The sequence below is a fragment of the Danio rerio genome, chromosome 11, assembly GCF_052040795.2.
Source record: "Danio rerio strain M-AB ecotype USA chromosome 11, GRCz13ab, whole genome shotgun sequence".
NCBI lineage: Eukaryota > Metazoa > Chordata > Actinopteri > Cypriniformes > Danionidae > Danio > Danio rerio.
Window position 1 is genome coordinate 20,804,498 of NC_141031.1, and position 18,324 is coordinate 20,822,821.

Here is an 18,324-nt window from a genome sequence, read left to right on the forward strand (position 1 = left end):
TGCAATTGGTATTTCACAGTAACTAACCGCAAAAAAGCAAACAAAGCAAACACTAATAGTTTGTGTGGTATAAATACAGCAATACAACATAAAAAAGAGAGAAATAGACTTAGAATGTCACTTACCTGATGTATAATAATTTGCTCAGCTGTAGTTTGAAACTTACATTGAGAAAATGCTGAGTTTTTCTCCCTCTACGGACTTATTATGCGATCTCTGTTGCCATCTTGTGGCGGAATGTCAACCGTCACTTTCTTTGGTCTGCTCAGACAGGCTGATGGTGACCAGTGCACTGCACTCTGAAATTATGAATATTTTAAAAAATGGGCTCTATCCTTACAAATAAACAGCATAGTTGCAATCTAAACAACTAGACTCTCGACTAAAAGCCTCAAAAGTACATTGTTGTCCAACAGCATAAATATTTGTCAAACTGTAGAGTGTCCTTTGCTTGTCGCTATATGTGGGCGGAGTAATACACAAGGGTGAAGAGGTTGTACAAGTTCTGTTATTTGCAGAATATTGCACAGCTATCTGTCAATCAGATTCAAGAACCAGACAGAACATTTTAGCAGAAGCTATAATGGGCTCTATGCACAGCTAGAGTTTTAAAGCCAATGATAAACTTCCGGTGAAAGCTTAATGTGATTTTCAATTTGACAAGGTTGTTTTAACAGCATCGATGTTGTAATGTAATTGCAATACATTCAGCTCAATAGACTTAAGCATTCATTAAGTAGTTCAAGTGAAAAACGGGATGAAAACTTGTTGTAACCACTAGCACCCTCAGTTGCGAAGAAATGAAATCTTAAATGTGACAATTTTGTAATGGCTAGACTCTCTGGGCTGCCTAACAGAAAATTAAAAGTCAGTGTGCATACAGTGCATCCGGAAAGTATTCAAAGCACTGCACTTTTTCCACATTTTTTGTTACAGCCTCATTCCAAAATGGATAAAAATTCTACACACAAAACCCCATAATGACAATGTGAAAAAAAGATTTTTAAAACTGTTGCAAATTTATTACAAATAAAAACCTGAAAAAAAATCACATGTACAGAAGTATTCACAGCCTTTGGCATGAAGCTCTAAATTAAGCTCAGGTACATTCTGTTTCCACTGAACATTCTTGAAATGTTTCAGCAGCTTAATTGGAGTTCACCTGTGGTAAATTCAATTGATTGGACATGATTTGAAAAGGCATACACCTGTCTATATAAAGTGCCAGGGTTGTCAGTGCATGTCAAAGCACAAACCAAGCATGAAGACAAATTAATTGTCTGTAGACCTCCGAGACAAGACTGTCTTAAGGCACAAGGCTGGGGAAGGTTACAGAAAAACTTCTGCTGCTCTGAAAGTTCCAATGAGCTCAGTGGCCTCCATCATGCGTAGGTGAAGATGTTTGGAACTACAAGAAGTCTTCCTTGAGCTGGCCGGCCATCTAAGCTGAGTGGTCGGGGAAGGAGGGCCTTAGTCAGGGAGGTGATCAAATTCAAAACAAATTCCATGTGTGTAAAGCACACTTGGCAATGAAACAGATTCTGATCAGTAACCCGATGGTCACACTTTCTGAGCTCTAGCATTCTTCTGTGGAGAGAGGAGAACCTTACAGAAGGACAATGATCTGTGCAGCAATTCACCAATCAGGCCTGTATGGTTAAGTGGCCAGACAGAAGCTACTCCCCGCCTGGAATCTGCTAAAAGGCATCTGAAGGACTCTCAGACCATAAAAAAAACTAAATTCTCTAGTCTGATGAGACTAAAATTAAACTCTTTGGAGTGAATGTCAGGCGTTATGTTTGGAGAAAACCAGGCACTGCTCATCACCAGGCTAATACCATCCCTACAGTGAAGCATGGTGGTGGCAGCATCATGCTGTGTGGATGTTTTTCAGCAGCAGAAACTGGAAGATAAGTCAGGACAGAGGGAAAGATGAATGCAGCAATGTACAGAGACATCCTCAAAGAAAACCTGCTTCATAGTGCTCTTGACCTCAGACTGGGGCGACAGTTCATCTTGAACCAGGACAATGACCCAAAGCACACCGCTAACATATCAATGGAGTGGCTTCACAACAACTCTGTGAATGTACTTGAGTAGCCCAGCCAAATCCCAGACCTAAATCCTACTGAACATCTCTGGAGAGATCTGAAAATAGCTGTACACCGTCGCTTCTCATCCAACCTGATAGAGCTTGAGAGGTACTGCAATAAGGAATGGGCAAAAATTCCCAAAGACAGGAGTGCCAAGCTTGTGGCATCATATTCAAAAAGACTTGAGGCTGTAATTGCTGCTAAAGGTGCATCAACAAAGTATTGAGCAAAGGCTGTGAATACTTACGTGCATGTAATTTTACAGCTTTTTTATTTTTAATAAATTTCCAACAATTTCAAAAAACTCTTTTTTCACATTGTCATAATGGGGTTTCATGTGTAGAATTTTGAGGTAATAAATGAATTGAATCCGTTTTGGAATAAGGCTGTAATAAAAAAAATTGAAAAAAGTGAAGCGCTATGAATGCTTTTATGAAGAACCCATTTACTACAGTAAAACAATGAGTGAAGGTGTGACAAACACAACACAACAGTAAAGCAGAGTTAACATGAAAGTTAAAGAAACCTTTAATGGTGTCGAATTCTGAGGAGTAAATCCAGTACAAAAGAGCATTATTACCTCCTATTACAACCGAAACAGTTCAGAGCAATATACATATATTGTTATATACAGTATCACACTTTATTAAAATACCAACATTAAATAAGTACATATATTTATACCCTCAGGAGACGTATATATCCTCCCCACACCAATATACTGTTCCCATATACTACACATTACAGTACCATAAAAGTGACCCTATGTAGGAACTAAGACATTTGTATTTACAAGATTCCATATTGCAGAGGTTTTACGTTCACCTACATGAGATTTCCATTATTATATAGTGGGAATAAAAACACTATTGTGTGCACGCTCAGCAGAGCTCATGCAAAATCAGCATCTTAGATTTTAAGGGGTAGAGGGTAGATAAACGATTAAAGGGTAGATAAATAAATGCCAGGTCATCCCAAAAATGAACCTTAGTATGAGATTTCAAAATAAACAATGAAACATTGTAAAAGGACAGTGCAAAAAGGCCACTATTTAATCAAATTGCAAAGCCCCAGCATATTGTACAGTATACAGTCCCTTACTTATAGGAGTCCCTTTTTAATCAATTTAAAGGGATAGTTCACGCAGAAATGAAAATTTACTGATTATTTATGAATTTCTTTGTTCTGTTGAACACAAAATAAGTCATTTTAAAGAGTGCTGGTAACCTGTAGCCATTTACTTACATAGTAAAAAAAGTCAATAGCTGCCGGTGTCCTGACATTTTATCCTACCTATAGACCAATTACCATGTTTGTAAACATTCAGGATGCGTGCGCAGAAAGAAAGAAACCGGGAGCATTTACAGCGAGGGAATGACATCCGATACAGTACAGAGTTTGTTGTTGACTTAGAAATAAGATATTGATTACACATTATACATGTTATTTACATAATGCTTTCAGCGTATTATAACAGCTCGTCACCCAGTGACAAGCACAGGGATTCGTTAAAATTAACGTTAAAGTGAGCGGCGTTCATCAGACAGGTCCATTTGCACTCTCCCAATAAATATTGCATAAGACGAAATGGCCGAGCATCCAGCCCCAAATATACAATCTCACTGAAGCTCTAAGTGATTTTACAAGAGAGAAGTTAAAGGTCTACAAGTCTTTGGATGCCAACAATGTTGTTCTGTGCTGTCATGTGCTAGAAATAATGCTCCATGATGACCAGATTCAACACTATGTAGTGCTAAAAACAGTGATTCTGCTTAGCCAAAGACAATGAAAGAAGACTGAGTTAACGTTATACAAGGTCTGAGTAATAATCACCAGCAAGCAAAACAACTGGATTCTGACAGCGAACTGCACCTGTACGCCAGGGTATGTGAACCTACACATAGAGGAAAAGTTGGTTTTATATTCACACATTCAGACTTTTGTCCTTAATAATATAATTTTATTAAAGTATTATTTGCAAACTCTAAATAGTAAAATAATATTATCAGCCAATGACTATCAAAGTACAACATTGTTCACAGTCAAATTAACAGTGCTAATGTTGTTTTCAAGTCACACTTGCAGGTTATTTCGGACCCAATATTCAAAGTGCCGTGGTAAACAATATAGGGAGTGTGTCACAAGCTGTCACTAAATGAATGTGTGAATATAAAACCAAGTTCCCCTTAGCATTTTACACTTTCACAGTTCATTCTTTGCATTCAGTGTCCGCAGTTTAATTAACCATGTTTAACTGTTTTTGCTGAAATCAATTCTGCAATTAAAAACGAGTAATGGCGAGGCAGTGGCGCAGTAGGGTAGTGCTGTCGCCTCACAGCAAAAAAAGGTCGCTGGGTCACTGCTTCGAACCCTGGCTCAGTTGGCGTTTCTGTGTGGAGTTTGCATGTTCTCCCTGCCTTCGCGTGGGTTTCCTCCAGGTGCTCCGGTTTCCCCCACAGTCCAAAGACATGCGGTACAGGTGAATTGGGTAGGCTAAATTGTCCGTAGTGTGTGAATGTGTATGGATGTTTCCCAGAGATGGGTTGCAGCTGGAAAGGCATCCGCTGCATAAGAACGTGCAGGATAAGTTGGCGGTTCATTCCGCTGTGGCGACCCCGGATTAATAAAGGGACTAAGCGGACAAGAAAATGAATGAATGAATGAATGAATGAATGAAAACGAGTAATGTGTATGACTTACCTGATATAACATGAGAACTGCAGAGTCCAGCATTTCTAATTAGTTTGTCACTTCATTCAGCTCCCTTTTAGGCAAAGACATCTGCAGTTGGCAGTAAAGCAGTGTGGTGTATAGTAAAAGTTGCGTTTTCTATTTTTGCACTTTCGAAATTGGCATCCTACTGCACAACACGATATCTTTACTATTGCAGCCTGTCTCTTTTTGCACCGTGGACCCGTGTGATGTCATGTGTGTCGTAGGTTGGTAATTGGTCTATTAGATTCTGCAACCAAAATGGTATTTTAATAGTTCTGAGGTTGGGTTAGAGATTAGGTAAGTTAGGGTGATATTACAGCTTCATATCACACTACTCCACATTAGAAGTTACTTGGTAGCAAAATCTGATAAGTACCCTATTCTGTCATCAAAATGTGCTGCCTACTTTTGGAACGGGAGGTAGGACAATCTGACAAAGAAGAACAAATCGACAGAACACCGGTTTAGATTTCAGGGGAGAAATGAAACTCGATTTAGAAAAACTGGAGGGGGAGTTTTTGCTTTTGGTGTGAACCGTCTCTTTAACCATGTGCATGTAATGCTTCTGATAGCAAGGGAATTTAAAAGTCAAATGAACTTCTACATACATGTATCTCAATTAGGGATTTTACAATAACAATAGTACATCATCAAATAAAGTCCTTCTGATTGAAGTTTTGATCAGCTGATTAAAGAAGACATAAATACAGCACTATCTATGTGGATCTTCCAGAAAGTTTGACAAGTGTAACACTGGTTGAACTCCTGGCTCCTGCAGCCTCATTTGTCTATTAGGCTCTCCATTTTGGGGTTTATGAATGAAAAGCCAGCAAAGGCAGTCTGGTCCATGGAGTCTATCAGGTTCTTGTCGCTCTGAGAGAGACGGGGCTTCTCGCTGAGGAACTCACGGTCAAAGTTACTGCAGTCGCTGGAGGATTTCTGAAAGCGGAGAGAGATAAATGTCAGAAAACATTCCAGAAGACACTTCTAAGGAGTTACGCTTCATTTTCTGCATGGTGTGATGTGGACTGGATCACAAGATCACAGTGTTCTGCATTGCAAAAGTAGATTAAATAAATGTGACAAAGAACCCTCAAATAGCATTTTGGCTGGACAAAAAACACCCTTGAGGTCAGCAAGATTTTTTTTAAAAAGAAGTCTTTCATATTCACCAAGGCTGACTTTCATTCAGTAAAAATACAGTAAATATAGTAAAAAAACGGAATATTGTGAAATATTATCAAAGCTTTTAAATATATATATTTTAATGTAAAAATCATTTCTGTGAGGGCAAAAGTGATTATTTTAGTTCTCCATGATTTTTCAGAATTCATTCATTCATTATTGTGATAAAACTTTCAATATTGTGCTGCTTAATATTTTTGTGAGAACCAGGACTTTTTTTTTTTTTTGATTCTTTAATTAATCTGAAGTTTTTAGGAGTCCCCTACATTTAAACTTTGGCTTAAAAAATGATCTCTATGTTACATTTGGTGCAAATTAGGTACTATCTAAAAATACAACTCAAACAATTTGAAAAACAATTGCCATCCTTTAATCTGTTTCCTTAAAAAGCCTTGTGGAATAATGAATAATGCATCATTTCTGTAATATTTTAATATGCTTTGTCATCATACTCTGTTGTTCAAACAGGTCTTTGTAAACAAGTTCTTTGTTATGTGGGTGGGTTTTTATTTATTATAATGACTTTCATATTGCTTTTACTTTTTTTCTTTTCATATGTTATATTGAAACAAAATATGTAAAACAGAATCCTTTTCTTTCTGAATCTGTCTTCAATAAAAACTTATTTAAAATAATCTTTTTAACAATATAAATGGCATTAAATGAATGAAAGGTGCTGTATGTAAACATGCCAAGTGAACATTCTAGTTTATCTGAAAAACAATGCAGAAGTCAGTTTTTTGCTTTAAAAATGTGTGCCGGAACGTCTGTCTTTGTTTTGCTCCTTTTAACCCGCCCACTGTCAGTTTAGCCAATTATAATTCGGCTCCCCAGGTTGCCTTGTTGGAAAACCAAAATGCGCCCACCGTTAAACAGTAGCAGACTCCAAAATAAGACACAGATTCAGAATTCCGCATGAGGCGGTTATTAATTAGCAAATAATATAAATAATATGAGCGTAAACATTAGGTGAGCTGGTTACACTGTAACCTCTGTGTCCTAACAACACGCTACGTGACAAGATTTGCAGTAATGAGCAATTACGCTGTTTGCACCAGACAAAAAACAGAAATTTAAATACAGCCTTTCAGAAGCAAAATATGCACTCACTCAGGAAATGGTAAGGTTTATTATCTAAATAATACACATTAAACCTTATTAACATTATTAAATGTACATGCCGAATCACTGATATGAGTTGGTTTTGAGTCACATTTCAAACTGCTTATTATTTTTATTTTTAAGATTTGAGGTGAACCATCTGCTGTCCTCAATCTGGCACCCTGTGCTTGTGTTTGTTTTGAACCAGGAGTGCAATACCTAGTTTAACTACTGGGTGTCAAACTTACATGCTCCACCTTTAAAGCATGGTTGCTAAATTTATGTAATTATTATTAATAAAATAATGTGGTTTAACTTTTGTTACAGGCTTACAAAATTGCTTTCTGATTTAGATATTGTTTCATAAGATTTATAAGTTTCAGTTATTTTTTTCATAAACTTGCAGAGCAAAAAATGCAGAGCAGTAAGTGCTTCACACATCCTGAAAAGAAAAGAGAACATTTTTTTTTTAATCAAATTTCTCCACATTTCCCCAAATTATTATTAGCTCTTCTGTAGTTTAGCAATATTAGTATGAATAGTATGACAATGATAGTATGAATAAAAAAAATAAAACAACATGGGATAGTAAAATGTCAGAATATCAAATAGGTTGCTCATGTTTATTAAAAATGTGATCACGTATGGTGTGACGTGAATAATGTCTTAAACTTGAATAAACTGTTCAGCAATTTCTGAAACACTTTTTCCATTGTAAAGCTTACTCTTGTCTCATCAGATTAAGGTAAATTTGATTCCTTATGACATCATATGACCCTGTTAAAAGAAACTCGCTGTTAAAACTGTAATGTCATAATAAGAACACAGATAAGGCTTATGTTATTAGTTTATCATTAACTTTTTACAAAATTTTACTACACTAGTTAAACATTTATGACAAGATGTTTTACTATTGCATTTCCTTTTAGAGTGTATCATGTGAAATAAGCTGTCAAATAAACTGCTTTGCCTTATTACATTATTATTGCATGATGCAATGAATCAGATTCAATCATAAAGACGTGAATGTAGATGAAGTATTGTGTGTAAATTTGTAAAGTATTTCAACATTTAAGGTTTTTGGTAGGTTCTAAAATAAAAACAAATAATCAATTTACTCAAAAGATGATTTAACTGATAATTGCTTTCTACTGGTCTTTTTTATATAAAGTTTAATGTATACATCTTACATTTAAATAATAATGTAGTGGAATTATGTGGAAGTATTGAAATAACTGTATTTGTCCTGAATAGGCAGTTTGACTGAGTAAACGACATGTAACAAGATCCAATACTGACACAGTCATTTGACAGTCTGCTGAAAAACAAAGTTCCTTATTCTTTCTCCATGTATCTTTAGATTATGAAAGAGCTTTGCGTTTATTTTTTTAAGTCTTATTTTTATCATTTTGAGCTTTTTATATTTCTATTTGACTAACAATATTATAAAACATAAATTTATAATATACGTTATAAATTCCAAAAAATGTATTTTATTTCAGACAGTTGGTTAGGCAGCCTTTAAATATGGTTTAATTATATAATTAAGTATAAATACAGTTGAAGCCAAAATTATTTGTGATTTTTTTTAAATTTTCCAAATATGTTTAATAGAGCTAGACATTTTTTTCACAGTATTTCCTATAGTACTTTATATTCTGGAAAAAGTCTTATTTGTTTTAGGTTAGCTGGAATAATAGCAGTTTAATTTTTTAACTATTCTTAAGGGTCATATTATAATATTATTAGCCTACTTAAAGGTCCAGTAAAGTGATTTGAAATGTGCATTTTTATTTAATGTTTGACGTAATTTCAACTGAAACACAAAAAGAGGGTGGAACATAGTGTAGCTCCTCTCCTTTTTAAGAAACGGCCAATAGCGTTTTGTTTTATTAGCGCTCTGCCATTAAGAGTGGTTGAGCTCAAGCAGATCAAATGAAAAGCAAATGAAAAGCATCTTAAAGGGGGTGGGTCATGTCAGATACTAGAGAGTATTTGATTGGCCACAATTTGATGAGAAACTAAAGGTGATGTGAATAAAACCATTGGTCCATTTAATCTACAGGCTTTACATGTTTATATCAGTTTTTTATCTTATAAATGTGAATTCTGTCACTGTTTTGGAGCACACTAGCTTCCAGATTTCTTAAAAACTAACAATACTGATACTAACATCTGAAAAACTTTATTTTAATTTCTTGGGACCTTTAAGAATATTTTTTCCCATTGGCTACAGAACAAATCACTTTTGTACAACGGCAGAACGGCTTGCCTAATTAATAGTACTAATTAGCCCAGTTAAGCCTTTAAAATAGTCATAGTAAAATATTATGTAATATATGCATGTTATATGTATATTATGTATATATTATATATGTTATTAAGGCAAAGACAGAGCTATTAAAAATTAATTATTAAAACAATTATATTTAAAGATCTGTTGAAAAACAAAGTGCTGTTTAATGGAGAAAAGATTTTAACACATTTTTAAACATACTAGTTTTAATAAATATGTTCTAATAGTTACTAGTATTCAGCTTAATGTGCACTAAAAGACTTAACTGGGTTTATTACAATAACTAGGCAAGTTGGTTTATTTAAATAATTTTAGGAGGGCTAATAATATTGATTGACCATAGTACTTTTTAATTTATATTTATTAATATTATTAATATTCCAACAAATCTCCTGCGTAAAACATATGCTGGATAAGTAGGTGGTTTATTCTGCTGAAACGACCCCTGATTAATAAAGGGACTACGCTGCAAAGAAAATGAATAAATGAATAAATTATTCTTTCCCAGAGATGGGTTGCGGCTGGAAGGGCATGCGCTGCATAAAAACGTGCTGGATAAGTTGGCGGTTCATTCCGCTGTGGCGACCCCGGATTTATAAATGGACTAAGCCGATAAGTACTTTCTAAGCCAAGAAAATGAATGAATGAATAAATCATTCCAACATAATAAAAATTGAAAAGATTTTCTACAGAATAAATATATAATTGTTAATACTGTGAAAAATATCTTTACTCTATTAAACAGCATTTGGCAAATATTTTGTAAAGAAGGCTAATAAGTTTCACTGAATTTTCTAAAACAGTCTTCTACTGTTCATACAAACACAGATAAACAGACACGCACTGTTTCAATGTTTGTTGAAATGAGATCAGAATCGTACCACTTTTGGCTTGAACGGAGGAGACACCTCTCGTTTCTCCAGCGCTGGCCAGTTGATTGTCTTGAAGAAAGCATGTCCACGAATATTTCCCACAACACCTAGTCGCCGGGTCGGATCGCGCTCAAATAACTGCAAATGTAAAAGCCACAGATTTCAATTTTTACACCCTAAATTTCCCAAAAGGCTGTCAGACCACCACAAGTCAGTGACTCCATAATAAAGCCTCAGAGCTGACAGCATTCATGAGGAAAAAGCAGACTCACTTTCTCCAGCAGGTCTTTGGCCTCTTTGGTGATCCAGCGGGGATAGTGTGGGACGTCCATGCGGATGGAGTCGAACAGCTCATCTTCATCATCCCCCTGGAACGGCGACTGTCCGATCAGCATTTCGTAGAGCAGCACACCGAATGACCACCAGTCCACAGAGAAACTGTACTTCTGTCCCAGCAGGATCTCTGGAGCAATGTAATCTGGTGTGCCACAGAAGGTGGTGGCTCGGTTTTCTCCAATCATGTTTTCTTTGCACATCCCAAAGTCTGCTATCTTGATATGTCCATCCTTGTCCAGCATCACATTGTCCAGCTTTAAATCTCTGATTGGGTTGGAAAACAGACAAGACATCAGTATGAGAGTCATACTGTAATTCATTCTGTCTTGTGGTTTGGTTAAACCTTTTTTACAGTTGTTTTGTATGAGAAGGAGTTTGTTTCTGGTAAACTGCTTGCATTTATTATTATATAATCAGCTGGGAGACTTTTCTTCCAAAGCAGCTTACAAGTGAGAACAATAGAAGTAATCAAAGCAACAAAAGAACAAAAAAATGCAAATAATATGATCATTTCTAGTTAGACTAACATAGTATACCATTTTTATGTATACATATCTTTCAGAATTGAGTTTAATATGATTATTTGCTGCTTAAGAAAGGTATATTTATACGCATATTCTTTCCCCAATTTCTGTTTATCGGAAAGATTTTTTTCAACACATTTCTAAACATAGTTTTAATAACTAATTTCTAATAACTGATTTCTTTTATCCTACAGTACATAATATTTTACTAAATATTTTTCAAGATGCTAGTATACAGTCTAAAGTGTAATTTAAAGGTTTAACTATGTTAGGGTAATTAGTAGGGGTGTAACGGTTCACAAAAATCACAGTGGTGACAGTGGTGTCACGGTTCGGTATGTTTTCGATACAGCAAAAAAAGAAAAAAGCCAGAAGATTTCTCTGATTTAAATTTATATGTATGAAAACATCATAAAAGTATGATCTTGTTTTTTTTCTCTTTTACTTTAAACTGTGATAGAGCTATACTTCTGGGGTTTCTGCTTGGCATCAAATAAAACAAATCATTCTTTATGCTCAAAACCAAAAAGCAGCTTATAAAAAAATAAATGTAAATTTGTAGCAGTTAAACAAATAAAAAGAAAAGAACAATTTAGTTTTTAAGTGGAACTCAGTTTTAATCTATTTTTAAGTATTTTTATTATTTTCAGGAGGATGAGTGTCCACCTTTTCTTCAGACTGCACAGATCTGCTTGATATGTCACCTGCCATTTTAGTGCATATGAAAGCAGGAATTATCTGACTGAAATAAACTTCCGCGAGACATGGGATGTCTGGGATTACATTAACGTTACTTGTCATTTTGCAAGCTAATGCCTGACTGGAGTAGTGTTTGGAGGTGGGCGGGTGTGTTGATATGTGAACAGGTTATTGAGATTGGCTGTTTTGTATCAGGGTCCAGGGGCGGAGCCAGCACGAGCAGGCTGACACAGAAGCCAGCAAGATTGCTAATGAGTGCATGCTTTAATAAAATGATATTCTGAGTTCAAAAGCGATGGTCTACTGTTTAAAATGACAGCGGGGAAGGCAGCATGTTGTCTGCCACGTCATTTGGGATGGCATGTTGAGCGTTGTTGCACTAAAAACATTATATTTTGTACTTATTCCCTTTTATCTTTTTAGATGTTAGTCTGAATCGAATCGTTCGGTTTGTAATGCGTACTGAACCGAAAGTCTCGTACCGAACGGTTCAATACAAATACACGTATCGTTACACCCTTGGTAATTATGCAAATCATTGAATAATGATTGTTTGCTCTGTAGACTATCCCTAAACTGCATTAGGAAGCTAATAATATTGACCTAAAATGGTGTTTAAAAAATTAAAAACTGCTTTTATTCGAGCAAAAATAAAACAAATAAGACTTACTTCACAAAAAAATATTACAGGAAATACTGTGACAAATTCTTACTTTGTTAAACATCATTTGTGTAATATTTTAAAAAGAAAACTAATTCACAGGAGGGTAAATAATTCTAACTTCAACTATATATTACCCAAGTGCTGCCTAACAGAGAGATTTTCTTCAACACATTTTCAAATATAATTAGTATTAATAACAAATTTCTTATAGCTAGCTATTTCTCAAGATACAAGTATTGAGCTTAAAGTGCAGTTTAAATGTTTAACTAGGTTAATTAGATTAACTAAGCAAGTTTGGTTAATTAGGCAATTTGTTTGACAACGGTGGTTCTGTAAAAAGAAAAAAAACTTAAAGGAGCTGATAATATTTACTGTAGCAACTTCAAAATACAATTGTAAACATATTTCCCAGCCAATCTAAAAGAAATAAGACTTTCTACAGAAAATAATATTAAAAGAAATATTGTGAAAAATTCTCTTCCTCTAATAAACCTTACTTACAAAGAATTACACTGTATATGTATATTTAAAAAAAAAAAGAAAAAAGGTTAAATGGTCTTGATAAAAAAAAAATAATATATGTGTTATTCATCATCACAATTTGAACACAATAGCATGACTATATTGAAAAAGAATGGGAAACTAATTTCTACTAAAGGAAACGTTTAGTATTTTGCCCTAACAACATCCTATTGGAACCTGTCCAGTAAGTTTAGATCTACCTGTTCTACCTTCAATTGTCATAGCTTTACAGTAAAGCATGCTTTGGGAAATAACATCAAGAAATATTTTAAAACTCAAACCTCTATAACAAATTAAATTGAACATTATTTAACTTCCAGTAGACCTGTTAAATGTCTTCTTTTTAGAGCTCCAAAATCACTGACTGTATATGCTCAAAAATCCTCTTAAAATACAAACTACTAAATAAAACATTTGGAACTACAGTACATAATAATAATCTTTTAAACAAAACAAAATAATACAATATAACATGTATAATACAACATGCTATGTTTCGTGCACAAAAAAAGTCCATCATGTTGTTTTAAGTCTTTATAAGATATTCTGTAGAATGCTGGTTGATGGTAACCATTGACTTGCACAGTAGGGAAAAAATGGGTACCAGCAACAATCATTCTTCAAAATATCTTATTTTGTGTTCTTCAAAAAAAAAAAAATCTCAAATAAGTTTTGTCCAAGTGAAAAATGAGTAAAAGGTGAACTATCACAATCATCAAGCATCTTACCGATATACAATGCCTTTAGAGTGCAGATACTGTAGTCCACAGATGATTTCAGCAGCATAAAACCTGTGGCAAAACCAACATTTCTTAAAAAAGAAAATTAAATTAAAGAAAGTATGCTAGAGTAAAGAATTAACTATTTGGAGATTATTTATTTAGAAGGTATGTCACTCACGTGGCTCTGTACAAATCAAAGCGGCCCTTATCCTGAATGTGGAACATCAGATCTCCTCCATTCAGATACTCCATCACAAAAAACAAGTGCTCCTGTTGATGATAAAAACACATTCCTTTAGAGATGGTGCATTATGACTATGTTTGACTGGTGGGGGAAACTACAGCACATTACTCCAAAGCACATTATGTTCCACAGATATTTGAATGAGTCTCTCAAAGGGATATTTCACACACTCACTCTTTACTTATTCAAAACCGATTTGAGTTGAACACAGAAGACAATTTTTTGAAAAATGCTGGTTGCTGGCACCTATTATTTATATTCCATGTTTTTTTTTATTTTACTACTATATAAAGTCAACGGGCAACCAGCATTCTTCAAAATGTCTTCTTTGTTCATCAAATGAAAGAAACTCAAAGGTTTAAAACCACATGAGGGTGAATAAATGATGATATAATATTTTTTTGGGGGTGAACTAACCCTTTAAATTAAAAAGTTAAAGTAACTTCACAAAGTTCCAAGTCCTAACGTGTACAATCACATAGATTTGCATATTGTCAAGACTGTATGTTCAAGCTGTCAAACAGATCACAACTGTGTGTCATTTAAGGATGACGTATTGTTCAAATGTCACGACAACACCAGCATATGTAATAGGGGAAAACGAGTTCTTCAACATACATTGTGGTAAAAAAAAACAAGGCTTTGTTTTCAAATATGCTTTGCTGTAGTGTTGATTTACGTCATTGCCAGGAACAGAGATTACTTTGCAGGACCACATTCCTAATCTCCGAGTATGTCTACATAATTTCTGCTAACAAAACAAAAAGTCTTCTGTATTTGGTGTGCATGTGTTTGTATACAGTAATCAATATTTGAAGTGCATCAAAACTCAAATAGTCTTAAAGCAAGAATATTTGTTATTGAATAGTTTTAGGACATTTCAAATGCAGACGACTGTATACTTGCATGTATAGACCACTTTGAGAAACATAAAAAAAGCAATGGTCCCAATGTATTTCCTGTTTTACATATTTAATTTCTGTGGCTTCCGAGAATTCAAAAACAGCCACATATTGATAAATAATGTTATGATAGCTGTTCTAACATTAAGTTATGATTGAATTGCCTCTTGTTACTGTTATGAAATGATTAACAAAAAGAAAATGTTCATGGGCCAGTGACATGACCACATTGAAATGATCTGTGAAAAGTTTAGTGTTTATTAGATTGTTTATATATTTTATTACTATTATCATAGATTTTTAATGTTATTTTTATTAAGTCTTCTATGCACGCTGGATTTAATAAATCCAAAATACTCAAACATTTATTATCCTCAATTTTTAAAAACAAGTGTAATGCTTAATATTTGTGTAGAAGCTGTGATCCATTTTAGAAAACATTTCCAGTGATATTAATTAATGTAAAAACACATAAGAAGTGATATTATATGCATTTAAAAATATATAAATGATTATGTTACAAAATCACATTTTACTCTCTGAGGTTTGGGCACAAAAAAATTTGCATTTTTAATTAATTTATTGCAGTTATTGCCACCATTTGGCGATATTGTGTTAATTCTAGAATTGCTCTTTCAATATTACGCAAATAATTGAGAAACAAGACGAACAAATGTGAAACTATCTTAAAAATACATTACATATACATATTAAATATTTATAATATACAATGAAAATTAAATAATAATAACAACAACAACAACAATACTCTGCTCTTCTGAATTAATTTATACAGAACTGTTGTATATTACTACAGTATTTAAGGCAAGTACATTATAAGTGATTGTAATTCATTCATTTTCTTGTTGGCTTAGTCCCTTTATTAATCCGGGGCAGCCACAGCCGAATGAACCCCCGACTCATCCAAGAAAATTTTTCCGCAGCGTATGCCCTTCCAGCCACAACCCATCACTGGGAAACATCCACACACACATTCATACACTACGGACAATTTAGCCTACCCAATTCACCTTACTGCATGTCTTTGGACTGTGGGGGAAACCGGAGCACCCGGAGGAAACCCACGCGAACGCAGGGAGAACATGCAAACTCCACACAGAAACGCTAACTGAGCCGAGGCTCGAACCAGCGACCCAGTGACCTTCTTGCTGTGAGGCGACAGCACTACCCTACTGCACCACTGCTTCGGCCGTGATTGTAATTAAATTACTTAAAATATATACTTATATAATATTATACTTGTGCTAAAAATATACTTAAAATAATATTTAAATGGTGGTTTATTTCGCTGTGGTGACCACTGAAATAAAGACTAAATCAAAGGAAAACTGAATAAATAGTAACATAATAAAATGAAAAGAAGTTACTTTTTCTGCAGTCAAGTAATTATCTAATTACACCCAACCTTCATGACAAGTCAATATTGTAGGTCTAATACAGTTCTAAAAGTCACTATTGATTAACGCTGAATCAAAGTTAAAAATGGCAGCACATGATTTTATTTTACATCAACACTCACCTTTGACTGAAAAGTGCAGTAGAGGTGTGTGAGGAAAGGGTTTTCCCAGGCTAAAGCTAACACTCGTTTCTCCACCATTGTACACTCCACATCATCATCCATCAGCACCACATCTTTCTTCAGGGCCTTTATGGCAAAATATTGCCCCTTTCCTTTGAGTTCAGCGAGCATCACCTAACATGACACAGGACTTCTAAAAGACTGACTTCATAATATTTCAATGCAGAGAAAAAGTAAACGTTGTGTTTCTTACCTTTCCAAAGCTGCCTTTGCCCAGCACCTTCTGGAACACAAAGTCGTTCAAGGAGACGCGAACTGTGGAGACAATGGTGCTGGCGGGGACAGCTGGCGTGATGTCCCAGAATTTCCCATACTGAGAGCCCTCCGCTAATATTTGTACACCAATGAACACAGTGCTATTATTATTATTATTATTAAAAAAATTAAACATAAAAATGACAAAATACAGAAAACTAAAAGTTGCTTTATTTTACAGCTATAAAGGCAATAAAATAGCTAAAATGGAAATAAGCATTAATATATTTTATATAAATAGAATTTTATGTGGGACAACGAGATGTCCTAAATTCAAAACTGACAAAAGTAATTTAATATACAAAGAAAGCTTTTAAATAAAATTAATGAATGTTTCAAATTATAATTTTTTTTTAAATCAGATTAAATCAAATCTAAATATGGGTGAAATTATGTACAATAGTTAATCAAATTAACAAATATAATTATGCTAAAAAAAGGAACAACACTAATTGTGACAAGCATTTATTAAAATATGTAAAACCTAGAGGTTTTAAATATAATGGAAAAGTATAATAAGATTTAAAATGACAATAATTAGTATTTTTCTTTAAAAAAAAAATTCATCTCAACAAATTATTATTTCTTATTCATATGGCTAAAACATTAAGCATTTTTATACTGAATGTCATTATAGTTAGTCTCTATAGTAAATCATGGTAAAATATATGATAGTTGTCATTTTTTTAACTCAGATAAAAATAAACAGCACACATACTTTTATATGAAAATAATTAAAGCTGTAATATACTATTATTGTTTTAAACCTAAAACTCCCTTTTCATCTTTAACCCATAAAAAATTAAATGTAAAAAAACTAAATTACTACAAATTACAAACATAAAAATAAAAAATAAAAAAATTAAATTAAACATGAATAAAAACTAAATGTTAAACAGAATTTCAATATTAAAATGACCCCTGTTACACGATTCTCTTCTTTGTATTTTAATGTTTTCTTAAGATTCAGTTCCCACATGAAGTGAATTTGAAAGAAAGAGACATCATAAGTCTGCTAAAATGACATGACACCGGTCATGTAAAAGCGGCAAAATTTTGCATCACAGTTTGCATATAAATAAATAAAAAACTGTAAAATAACTGTATGAACATTATTTCTGTGGCACTATTCATATAACCAAAGTTAATCAAATAAAAGGTATCAAAGCTAAAGTGAGCAATAGTGCAGCAGGGAAAATGCAGTAATGCTAACTCACCACTAGGGTCCGCTGGCACATTTTTGTCTATGGCTTGATAGATTCCAATTTCTGACAGAGTGGGATCTGGACGCTTTGTAGAAGATTTCTAAACGATGAATGAGAATAGCAAGCATTTTTATTACATATAAATACTACACAGAACATAAGTCAAAGTCATTTTACAAATGAAAATACATCTCAATGTAATCTTTTATATTTATAAAATATTAACTATTTCATTAGGACAACTGCCTAAACCGCGTACCAGGCTAACTTGATTCAAGGCCTCAGCTAGGAGCTTCTGGTTGATTCCGCAGAGGTTGGCAACCTTTGTCTGGCATTTATGATGGACATTCATGCCACAATCTGAATCAAAAGTGTGAGATGCATTATAA

The 18,324-nt window shown here is 34.0% G+C and overlaps 1 protein-coding gene across 1 annotated transcript in view; it reads right to left on the reverse strand.

Annotated features, from left to right (window-relative positions):
- Window positions 1-2,597: 2,597 nt before the first annotated feature.
- The window catches only part of prkcdb (protein kinase C, delta b), a 39,896-nt gene continuing 24,169 nt past the window's right edge, over window positions 2,598-18,324 (reverse strand). The window contains 9 exon segments of the mRNA NM_001365237.1: window positions 2,598-5,747; window positions 10,272-10,400; window positions 10,535-10,862; window positions 13,736-13,798; window positions 13,908-13,999; window positions 16,416-16,589; window positions 16,669-16,802; window positions 17,948-18,035; window positions 18,195-18,295. Coding sequence (NP_001352166.1) covers window positions 5,589-5,747; window positions 10,272-10,400; window positions 10,535-10,862; window positions 13,736-13,798; window positions 13,908-13,999; window positions 16,416-16,589; window positions 16,669-16,802; window positions 17,948-18,035; window positions 18,195-18,295 — 1,268 coding nt within the window. The 3' untranslated portion in view covers window positions 2,598-5,588.